Raw genomic sequence first — 12,113 nt, 5'->3', positions numbered from 1 at the left:
TACTGGTCCATCACCCGCCACCTGGAGTATACGCTGCTCACACGCCGCCGCATCTCCAACATCATGATCGCTCTCACCTGGGCGCTCTCTGCCGCCATCTCCCTCGCCCCCCTCTTCGGCTGGGGGGAGACCTACAGCCCCGAGCATGAGCGCTGCCAGGTCAGCCAGGAGCCCTCCTACACCATCGTCTCCACTGGCGGGGCTTTCTACCTGCCCCTCTGCGTGGTGCTCTTCGTCTACTGGAAGATCTACAAGGCGGCCAAGTTCCGCATGGGGGGCCGCAGGAGGAACGCTGTGGTGCCCCTGCCCGAGGCTGCCCAGGTAAGGGTGGGGGACGGCAAGGAGAGCCCCCACTGCCTCCTCCAGGCACCTGCACTCCTGCTTCTTGTCTGCTCCCAGCCGTCACCCCGGCATCGGTGGTTTCGGCACAGCGAGAAGACTGAGACATGCCCTGGGGCTCTCATGTGAATTTAGTTCTGTTACAGACCAGACATGAGCAGTAATTAGTCAAAAAGCACCACTCTTGGAGAAGTTTTATTCTCATTTTTTTCTTAAGTATGCCATAGGAGTAAGTAAAGACATAGCATTCACTGCCAGTCTGGAGAGCCATTTAAAAATCATCTCTTTAGTCTGAATTTGCCATTCCTTGGGGTTTTTTCCTCTTTATTTTTTTTACAGTGTTGATGGGGTAAACAAAGACATAAACAGATCCCTAGGTCATGTACAGAGTAAATGCATGCAAATTTATCTATCAGCACGGACTTTGTGTGGGTTCTATCAGTGTCTGAATAGATTTTAATAAGCAAATTACACATTTCATTTATGTGCGTGGGCTATTTTACCTTCAATACTGGGAACATATTGCTCACTGCATAGTGCTGAAGCAATGAGCAATGAATTGTTTCTCTGTTAAAATTACCAGCTGTCTTAAAACCCATGTTCTCCTCCTTCTTATCCCAAACATTGCCTGTAATCCCGCAAAGCCCTAGTCATGTGGGAGGTCTCATTCATTTCGGGGATACACATAGCTGACAGGAAAGCTGTGTCCCTGTGGAAGGTGGGGGTTGGCCCCTTGTGTCCCGTTAAGTCAGACTCTCTGCGTGATGACACTGTCACCAATGCCGTGTCGCCAAGGTGCTCGGTAGTGCTCTCAGTAAACTCTCTCTGCTTTCTGTCACATATTCTTACTCTCAGTCCTATCTGGGGAAATGATTCTTTACAGTACATTTTTGTGATTGCATGTTGTACTTGCTAAGTCCGGTCCCTTCCCAATAACAAAAGATGAGCTGTGTGGATGTTACGGATACCTAAAGAGACATGGAACATTTCTGTTCAATGGGGCTAATCCTGCGGACCCTCACTAAATCCCTCTAACTTTGATTTGGAGTTATGGTAGGAAACATGTTATTATGGTCACGAATAAAAGTCTGTAGGTTGTGTCCCCTGATTCTAGCAAGAGATGACAGCACGGGCAATTATATGCGGTCAGACTTGCAGATTTGGATCATAATGCCTTGAAGATGTTTTTAATATAAGTTGATTTATGAAGCTGTCTTCTATGCAAAAGCATTCTTTTTTTTTCCTACGGCCTTCATCCCCTGGTTTGCACCAAATTTCTTTCCAAGTTGTTATAAGTATGATGAATGTATTGCTCGGAATTAATGTATAATCTTTCCAAGCACAAAAGCTAACTGAGTATTTGTAGTGGTTTTGCATGCTTTGTCTTTTGCATACACACATACTCATACAGGACTAGTTGTTTGGAATCTAAAATTCTGGCAAGTTAAATGAGCTGAGGCATTGCTGCTTAAGTTTTAGCCTATACAGAGATACGTGGTTGGTACGGCAGTTTTAACATGAAAAAAGTCTGGCTCCTAATTGTCATAGTTCTGTCTGCAAAAGCCCTTGCGTGGGCACAGCTAGGCTGGCAGGTAAGTGCTTTATGCTGATGCAGTGTCTGGGAGCTGGTTTAGGCTATACTGACAAAAGAGCTGCTGTTAGTGTCAGCTGAATACCCATTTTGGAGGGGTTGCCAGTATAGCTGTTACTGCAATACCAGCACATGCTCAAGCAAGCAGTTCTTCATATTTGCAGTGATTGACATATTGACTTCTCCTTTTATAACAGTGATTCTTGAATCTGCAATTGGTATATAGTGGCAACCTTCCCCATTGTCCCAGCAGCTTCGTTTGCTGACTTAAATAAAAAGACTGTTGTGATGCACATGCAAACCTTTAGTCATCATCTAAAGGAAGAGCTGATGCCCAGCTGCACACGTGTACATTAAACGAACCCATGGATCAAGGGAGTTGGCATTCAGGATGCATTTCTTCTCAGTGTTCTTTCTAAGTTAAGAGACTAAGACTTATTCACTGAGTTTTATCCTGATACCATTTAAGCTTATCGCAGCAGGATCCATCATGTCCACAGGAAAAGTAGCAGTTCCCCAGTGAATTCTGGAGAAGAATCTTCAGACACATCACTACCGTTCCTTCGGCAAAACCAATTTTTGTTTAACATGTAAACACAAAGATAACATTGCCAGGGTATGTGACAAACCTGGTGAGGTGATTCAGCTGTGCTTCTCGACATCCAGGGGTAATTAGGCTGTCAGTGTCAGCACTGTCCTTCTCTCTGATGGGGCAAATGCTGTTCCACTTCTCTTGTTTTGCCCATCAACTCACTCTAACTTTCCGTTTCTTTCTCCTCTAATGTCTCTCCTACCTTTACTTTCTTTCGTCCCTTCTTTCTCTGAGAATGCTCACCTCTCATGCTCACCCTGCAACATTTTTCTTTTGTCACTTTTATTCTGAGTGTGAAATGCCCTCTGCATCTATGTCAGTTCTCACCTCGGGTGCCCCGCACTAGTTGGTCTGACGTTAGAGGGGCTTTCGGTAGCCGATGCCAAAGGCTGGAGGTGAGTAGTAACAGTGGTGATCCCTGCTGAGAGAGACGTCTGTGTTGCATTTAAGAATCAGCTGTCAGGTAGCCCTGAGTTGGAACTGCGTGTCAGGGCTACGGTTTGTGGCCTGAGGTATACCCAGCAGTGTAGCTGGTTAATACTAGCAAGTTAATTTAACGAGGAAAAGATTTGAGGTCATAGTACTCATATGCCAGTAGAAATGCCTTGAAGAAACCAATGCATCAAGTGGAACAATTATGATGATACCTTGATGTTTTTGCACAGTGCTTTTCAGCCAACAGAGCCAGGTGCCAAAGCCCTTTGCAGGTTGCCACTGCGTGTGTGTGTGTATATATATATATATATACACACACACACACACAGAGAAAGGGCAGTTGTCTCCGAGCTGAGAGTTGGCATACATATCTTATGTTTCTGTACTCCTATAGAGGTGCTGAATAGAATAGTTACAAAATAACTATTTTGAGTTGTTTCTGGTTAAAATTTTACTTGTGTTTTTGAAAAACACATTGTAAAGTCTTTGAAAAAAATTAAGGTTAAGGGAGATGGACATGAAACATCTGAGCTTCTTCTAGTTTTAATGAGAGCTTGTTTCTTACTTTCCCTTGAAACAAAAAAGTTGCAGAATTGGGACCCTAAATTAGGCTGGTGCTTGTATAATTATTTGTTTGCTAATTATGAAACTCCTTAAAAAGTGAATTCCAGAGTCAATACTGATGTGAGTGACCCTCCTAAAAAAACTAGTGACATACCATCACTGACAGAGAGCTATACTCTCACACCTTGTTGACAGTAGGTAAGAATTCGCTCTGTAAATAGTCCAGTTGAAATAAATGAGACTGCTTGAAAAACAGCAGATACTGCTGCATAGTGCTCTTTTAAATCAATGAAGTCACTTGTAGCATAGGTTTTCCCCATCAAAACCAAGGATGGCAGAACCTGAATGGTAGGATTACTTACATGTAGCAATTGCAGAGTCAGCATTAAATTTTCATGTGAGGAGTTAAAAATCACGTTCTTTTTTTTGTGGGTTTTTTTTTTCTTTCTCCCCTCTCAAAGTACCTTGTTTAGTGTATGAGTAATTAGGCCTGACCCAAACCTTATCAGTTTTGTAAGAGTCCTTCCCACTTCAGATAGTATCAGGCCCCAGAGCTCCAACCGTGCAGTGTTGTTCTGCACCTTGGCCCATTCAGCCTCTCCAACCCACATAACCAGACAGGACAATATGGGAGAGAAAACAGATTTTCCTTCTCTGAAAGAGTCACAGGCCTTCTATTTCTTATTTCTGCCTCTGACTGTACACATAGAAGAGATGGGTCAGGAAGCAAAGTGCAACTGTCCAGAAGAGTGGCAGCAGATGTCAGATAGGAGAAAGGTGGGGCAGGAAACAAAGTGGAGTGGCTGGCGATTTCCTGGGGGAAATGCAGAGCTATTTCTGCTTACAGAAAAAAATCCTGTGAGAGAAAGCAGGTGTTCTTTTCCCTGTCAAATGTACTGTTTGTCATATTGGTGGAGCATCCAAGAAAGTGTAGACATTCCTATGTTTTGATCCTTCATTGTGCATTTCAGTTTCTCGTGTTCTTGTTCAAAGAGCAAGAAGTATGCCAAAGCTGCACTGAGGCAGTAATGATCTTTGCTGAATCACACTGTAATAGGCAAAACTCTGAATTTGTGGTAGTAAGCCAGATTTGACTGATGTTTATCATCTTTACTGTTGTTTTGTTATCGCAGACCCTGGAGGTACAATACAAACACATACACAGTACCTGCCAGGAAGGACCAGCAATAACAATCATTAAAGCTATAAGGAACATTTTAAATCAAGGGATTTCATCAGAAGCTCCTTGGTGGCACGGCATTTTTATAACGCTGCTAGGAACACAGGAATTGGGAACATACAGCTCTAGGAACATACAGCCATTCAGTAGTAGTAATTTACTGGGGACAGACAAACAACAGAAGTGGCATTGAACTGTAACTGCTGATCAACATACAGAAGAATGAAACTAAAACCAAAATTCTTTGTAGAACAATTTGTACTTGAGAGCTCTTTTCCTTCATTTAACTCCATGATACTCTCAGTGGAAAGTGGTTGTCTCTGCACTTCTCAGAGCCTGTTGTCCTGGAAATAGCTGACTTCACGAATTCAGAACCTAATTCTGGCTTCAGAGTAGCAGTCCTTTCATACCAGCTTTTTTCCCCACTGCTCCTGACTCGCAGCTCCTGGAGCAGTGCCTGTGTGAATGGAAGGAAGTCTGTGCCCAAGGCACAGGGTGCTGATAGCCACCGAGGGAGAACAGCATGCAACACCATGCAGAGATGCTCACATATGAGGGATGTCCCCAGTGTAAACTAAGGCATCTTCATGGATTGCTTTAATTTACAGTCTGTGACCACCTTTTCCCCTGTCACAGCCTGCTCACTAGCGCTCATCAGTAGGCCCAAAATGCGGGGAAAGGTTTCATGTTGGGCTTGTCCTTTGTTCCATGTGGCACAGGGATAACAGTCAGGTATTGTGACTTACGTTAGAAATTGGAGTCATGCAAAGCCTCCAGGATTGGCACTGGAAACTGCAGATTTGGTATAGTCAGAGCTGTGTTTAGTTCAAGAAAATCACAACTGGCAAGGCTGGAAAGCAGCTACATAACCTTTTTGGCCTATGCTCGTGTTCAGACAATGCTAAATTGCAGGGGATTACCCCATGCCTGCACAAGGGGGGAATCCTGCAGCATGGTTCCCCCGCCAGCACTCTGTACCACAACAGTGTTTGCCTACAATAGACTGATTTACTTTCCATGTACTTTGTGTGGGTTGGCTTATAACAAACAGCCTTGACGACATAGTCTTGGGGGCTGATAGTTGTAGCAAGGATAATCTTGCACCAACCAGGCCAGGGAGATGAGTCAGGTCTGCAGCAAATCATATAGAGAGCAATAAAAATAAAAAAATTTGAAATTATAATGAAAGGTTGGACTTTCCCAGCTTTGCAATCTGCACTGATACATATTTTCTGTTATGAACAGCACTTCAAATTGTATCTGTGTTTAACTTTAAAAATCTAGTGGACTTGTCCCCTGACGAATCAGTCCCCACAGCAAGGATGAGATGCTGGCAGTCCTGTAGTAGGTGTATATGGTGACCAGGCAGGGAGGGAGCACAGTACCGCAAAGCTGATGCATTTACAGGGGAATTGAGCGCAGGGCCTCGCTAGAAACCCTGTTTGAAGTCTGGTCCCTTTTGCAATAGTACAAGCCAGGAGCAGCTGGCCAGTGGATCCCAGGTGTGCCAAGTGGCAGCTCTCGCGCCGGGGGCTGGCACTTGGAACAGTACCCCTTGCCGGGAATGCCCGAGAGGCAGGTGTCGTGGCGGGCGAGCCTGATGGAGAGCCAACTGAGCAAGGGTCGTTCACAGTGTGTGCGGCTGGTCAGCTGGAAACAACGTATGGGGTGAGCATTAGACACTGATGGTCATGGAAAGCTGAGCTTTCATACAGCTTCCAAGGTTTAAATGCTTGTATACGTCCCGTTGAAGGCTGAAGGACCTTGCTGAGCAGGGATACTAGTTACCTTTTCAAGAACATTTTGTGTATCCTTTTCAAAGGATTTCTTATGGAAAATTGAAGCAAAATATCTCCAGTCTGCCAGGGATATTTACACAGTTTACTTAATGGAAGGTTCCATGAGAGATCCCATTATTTTTCCTAAAGGACCAGGCTGCTATTTGCACTTTTATTATTATTACTGTTATTACAACATTATTCAGAAGTCCCAGGCAGAATAGTCAAAAAATAATTAAAAAAACAGCTATGACAACAGAGAAAGTAGAAATTCTATAGATAGGAAGACAACTGGTGTCCTGTAATTTACAAAAAATACCATGATCTATTTTCACTTGCTGTTTAGTATTCAGAGGCCTGATCTAACAACCAGTGGAGTTTGTGAAAACTCCTCTTGCTTGACAAGGCTGTAAATGCATGCTTCATTAGAGAAAACACCTGAGAACTGTGGTATCTTCTATCAAAATAAATTAAATAAGTTTTTCTCACAATATGTAATTAAGTGGTAAGAGTCGCTACTAGTAAATTCTGCAGTTCGGTCACAAGCCTTCTAAAACCTGAGGTGCCGAAAAGAAAAGGCTCTGATTTGATGATGGCACACTGCAAGCTCTGTCTTTTGAATAGGAGTTGAAGGTTAAATGTAGTACCAAACTATGCCCAGTGCTAGTGGCAAACTCCTTTGTATGGCTCTTCCCAAGAGGCGTGCTTATGTAGCTATTCCTCAGGGCTAAGATGTAATCTTTCAGAGTTGCTTGTCACAAATTTGTCCTCGTGTCATACATTCATCCCTTTTTGCAGAGTGTGATTAAGGATGTGTAGAGCAAGTCCTTCTGCAGACAAATGGTGTGATCCTTGCTACATGAGGGGTGTCCCATTTTAATTGTCAGGACAGATGTGATTTTCATTTTCCTCCATTATTTGCCTGCGCCCATAATCTGCTGCTCTTACATTCTGCAGCCATGTCTCATGTCTGAGGGTGAAGACAGGGATATCCGTCTTGAAGAGTGATTGTCTAGCCATTGCCAGTGCCTCCCTCTCTGAGTTGCTGTGCTCATATTAAAGAGAGGCCCTCCATCTGTTATAAAGCTTGCACAAAAGTGGTGCGCACATGTAGAATATGTAATTAATTTAACAACAAGCCATCTCTGGAGTGGTGTCGAAGTCTTGCAGTTCCTGTAAATTATCAGTTAGGCAAATTTTAGAGCCTCAGGTTGCACCCTTAAACTGTTTATTTTATTGCACTGTCTTTGTTAACTGTAGTGCCTAGAAGAACTTTAAACTCGCAGATACTTTAATCTTCAGATTAAAATCACAAGGGAGTATCTTTTTCTGGATAGACTCTAAGCACATTAATAACTTGTGCCTAGAACCTGTTTGCCGCAGTCCCGCTGCCACCCAGAGCACTGTACTGTACTCACTGCGCAGATGAATGTCTTGCCCTTGGCGAGAGAGGAGGCGACAAGAAGCACCGTCAGCAGCCTGGAGTAGCTCATGTTTTCCTCTCTCTTGTGTTAACTTCTGTTGAAGTCAGAGTTTGAACTGAAGGCTGATTGAAATGGTGTTTTTCTGGCAATGGAGTACTTTTTGTGAGAATACCAAGTAGATCTCAGTGAAATAAAGGACAGGTGACGGAAGAGAGAAGATGAGGACCAGAAAATGCTGCTTCTCCAGCAAAGCTTTTCTTTGATTACTACCAGAGTATTTTATAAGCTAATTCAAAATGGTGGCACAGTGCCTGAGGGTACGTCATTTCAGTGCATCCTTATGCTCCCATTGTCATATACTGTGTTGGCACTGTGACCAGGCTGCAGCTGCTGCAGTGCAATACACTGCTCTGTCCCTCTCCAGGAGGGAGAAGTGGCTGTGAGGAGATAGCCTCTGTCAAGGAAGAGCAGAAGGCACCCGAGTTCTGTCTTTCGTAAGGGACTCTTCTTGATGCATTTATTTTCCACTGAAATATTTCCAAAGTATTCAATTTTATTTCAGGCATTTATGATTTTTTGGGGGTAATGAAATATCGGCATTTTTCAAAGATCAGACACATTTCTTAAAACTTTCTTCTAATTGAAATCCCATTCTTTCATTAACAAAGGTTCTGATGGAAAAATATTCCTGCAGATTTAGCTGAGGTTTTTGGGGTATGCTCTGTCCCTTCTGCAGAACGAGTGGTAGTGCCAAGCTCCTGCACCCACCAGGGATGGGATTTTGAGCTCTGCATCCATGCAGTTAGGCTGAAGAAAATCTTGTAGTTGATGAGCGGGCATTTGTTGCAGGTGCCTCTCTAATACCTTAGGGAAATGACCCAAAGGGCCTGCAATGGAATGAAATTCATTTACGATTCAGGCCTGAGAAACTCTAAAGGTCATGTAGCAGCGTAGGAGAGTCTAGTTTAGGGATAGGCAGAAGGCACGTGCCTTTGTTAGCCTTCCTTAACAACCTGATTTCCCACTAGGTATCAAGGCACCCAATAAAATAAACTGAAAAAGAATGCCTACAACACACATGGCATCAGTTACTCTCTATTTAGCGTTGTTTGTCAGTCACACTCAGCAGCTTTTTCAACATAATGAGAAGTCTGGTAATTTTGGCACTCTGGGGCATTTTCTTTCTTTTAGCATGGAAGCAACAGAGTTGAGGCCTTTTGTGGTAGGTGCACAGATGTCGTGCTGTCATTTAAAAGTAATACTTCACTCAAACAAATTGTCATGGTAAGAATCCATGTTTGCTTTTGTTTTGAGGTGAAGGAAGCTTCGCGTGAACCACAGATGGTGTTTACAGCTCGTCATGCAGCTATCACTTTCCAGACAGATGGAGAAACGTGGAGAGAACAGAAAGAGAAAAAGGCAGCTCTGATGGTTGGCATCTTAATTGGAGTCTTTGTACTGTGCTGGATCCCTTTCTTCATCACAGAATTAGTAAGTCCCCTCTGTTCCTGCAACATCCCACCCGTCTGGAAAAGCATCTTTCTTTGGCTTGGCTACTCCAATTCTTTCTTTAATCCTCTCATTTATACAGCATTTAACAAAAATTACAACAATGCCTTCAAGAACCTTTTTGTAAAGCAGAGATAAAAGGGGACACAGAGCAGAAAATGATTCCTTTATTGCATAATACAGAGATTTCTTGAGGGAAACGTGCCTGTGAAATGTACAGTTTTCATGCGCAAGAGCTACTTGAGGGGATTTAGGAACAATGAAAAAGAAGATGGAAGGTGTTTGGATATAAACCTACTGACAGTTTACAGTTCCCCTTTGGAAATATACGCTGCTCCAGGGTTTGGTGTCTGCTTTTTCAATCAATGTGTGTTAAGTGAAGCACTGTATGTGTCTTAACACCATGACTGTCAAATCTAACTGGACTGATCTCATCTAACCAGCTACAGGTGCCATTCTGTACCTCGATCATCATCAGCAAAGGCACTGGTGGGAACTGCTAATTGAGCAATACTGAAATGTTTGCGATACGGGCAGGATGGTGGCGTCATTTTTGAGATTTATTTGGAAGGGAATAAACATGCTTTATTCAATCAGTTGTGGAATTGATGTGAAATTAAAATAGATGACAAAGCAGCTCAAAAACACGCCGTAGTATGACTGAAGGGCTGCATGTTCTCTAGCAAGCAGCAGTCCTTGATGGGAAGTCTTGGTGAAATACAGGTCAGTTAGTTATGTCCTCTGGAGTTAGGTGTAATTTTAGAGCCACATGTAAAATTATTCAGAACTACTGAGAATGTGCTCGCACTGCTTGCACCGGAGGAGGATCTAGTGTGGAGTTTTCACCTGCATTGTACTCTCGCACCCTGCAGGGCTCAGGCTCTCCCTGTTTTCTGAAACCCAGGTGAGTTCAGGATAGACATCTGATACCTCCAAGTGAAGGCGGACTGTATGCATTGTTATTTCATGCTACCATAAAATTAAGCATGCATTTGTGTTACAAACACCAAACATGCTGTATTCAATCACCAGGTTTGCTGGCAGCAACACGTGGCTGCTTGGCAGTGGTACCTGAGTATCTGCACTGCGCTGTCTGGGGTCCTTGCACCATAAATGTTGTGCTCATCACCCTACCTACCACAATTTGTCAGTTTGCATCAAACTTCCTCCTACTGTAAGAAAGGTATTGATGCCATCAGGTCCACATGACTCCAAAAACTCTAAAGTGACTCAAAACCAAGCCTTAAATTATTTTTCCAAGCTCTAACGAACACCCCTGTCCCAACAATACATACATAAATAAATAAAAAGGTAAGTATTTCCATGCATACTTTCCAGCCAAGTCTCTCTCTCTCTCTCTGTATTTGTTCCTCTAGTGGGTTTCTCTTCCTCCCCTTCCCTGAGCGGGATGCTGACAGCATCTCTTGAGTATTTCTAGCATGGCAGCTTTTTACTGACACAGAGTCCCAGCACTCTCTCCTGTCTCCTCCTAAAGCTTCTTCAGTGTCGTGGTTTAACCCCAGCTGGCAACTAAGCCCCACCCAGCTGCTCGCTCACTCCGCCCCGGTGAGACGGGGGAGAGACTCGGAAGGGTAAAAGTGATGAGAAAACTCATGAATTGAGATAAAGACAGGTCAATAGGTAAAGCAAAAGCCGCACACAAAAGCAAAGCAAACCAAGGAATTCATTCACTACTTCCCATCGGCAGGCAGGTGTTCAGCCATCTCCAGGAAAGCAGGGCTCCATCACGCATAACAGTGACTTGGGAAGAAAAATGCTATCACTTCGAAGGGTCCCCCCCTTCCTTCTTTTTTGCCTCAGGTTTATGTGCTGAGCATGACGTCATATGGTATGGAATATCCCTTTGGTCAGATGGGGTCAGCTGTCCCGGCTGCGTCCCCTCCCAGCTTCTTGTGCCCCCCAGCCTTCTCACTGGTGGGGTGGGGTGAGAAGCAGAAAAGGCCTTGACTGTGTGTAAGCACTGCTCAGCAGTAACGAAAACATCCCTGTGTTATCAACCCTGTTCCCAGCACAAATCCAAAACACAGCCCCATGCCAGCTACTGTGAAGAAAATTAACTCTATCCCAGCCAAAACCAGCACATTTAGGTACTGTAAGGGCAAAACGTCATAGCTCCAATGGAGCTGGGTGACATCGCAGCTCCGTCTGAAGCTGAGTTTTAACTTTTTACACTGCCTTTCTCTGCCAGTTTTGTGTTTTCTTCTGTTTTAAGCAACTCTGATTCAAAGCATACCCTCAGGCAAACAACACAAAATTGCACGGAATGACTAAAAGTCACGAATTTCAGCTCCAGCAATATACACCACTGGCATCTTGATCTCACTGCAGTGCATCACACTCAGCCTCATCTCTGACAGTTACCAAGCTAATGGGCATCGCATCGACGCGAGTGCTGACCACGAAGCTCCTACCAAAGTCTTGGTATCCTGGCAGTCTCTCACAGGCCACAGCAGCTAGGTGTATTTCTGTCTGCTAGGGGCTGATGTACTTAACAGCCATGTCAGAGAGGTATTATCAAATGTCTGTATCTTGTAGGCTGAAAAACAGAAAAATGATGGAGACTTTGCTTAACTGTAAAGCAGAGTTTATTGCAGTGTAGCCTGACATGATTCACGTACCTGGTGATGTCAGTTTGAGCTTGATGTCAGGTATATGGGCAACTTAGACCAAGGCAAGTTCC

At 43.9% G+C, this 12,113-nt stretch overlaps 1 protein-coding gene across 1 annotated transcript; it reads left to right on the top strand.

The window, feature by feature from the left end:
- Positions 1–3: 3 nt before the first annotated feature.
- Positions 4–9,550, top strand: LOC104083792 (5-hydroxytryptamine receptor 5A-like; the record flags this gene model as incomplete). The annotated part of the gene is made up of 2 exons (XM_009587416.1): positions 4–321; positions 9,218–9,550. Coding segments are annotated over 2 exons (651 nt in total), but the record flags the coding sequence as incomplete, so codon positions are not given.
- Positions 9,551–12,113: the final 2,563 nt, after the last annotated feature.

Source organism: Fulmarus glacialis, unplaced genomic scaffold (genome assembly GCF_000690835.1).
Source record: "Fulmarus glacialis isolate BGI_N327 unplaced genomic scaffold, ASM69083v1 scaffold7761, whole genome shotgun sequence".
In the NCBI taxonomy this organism is placed as follows: Eukaryota; Metazoa; Chordata; class Aves; order Procellariiformes; family Procellariidae; genus Fulmarus; species Fulmarus glacialis.
This window is presented reverse-complemented; position numbering and strand designations above follow the sequence as displayed.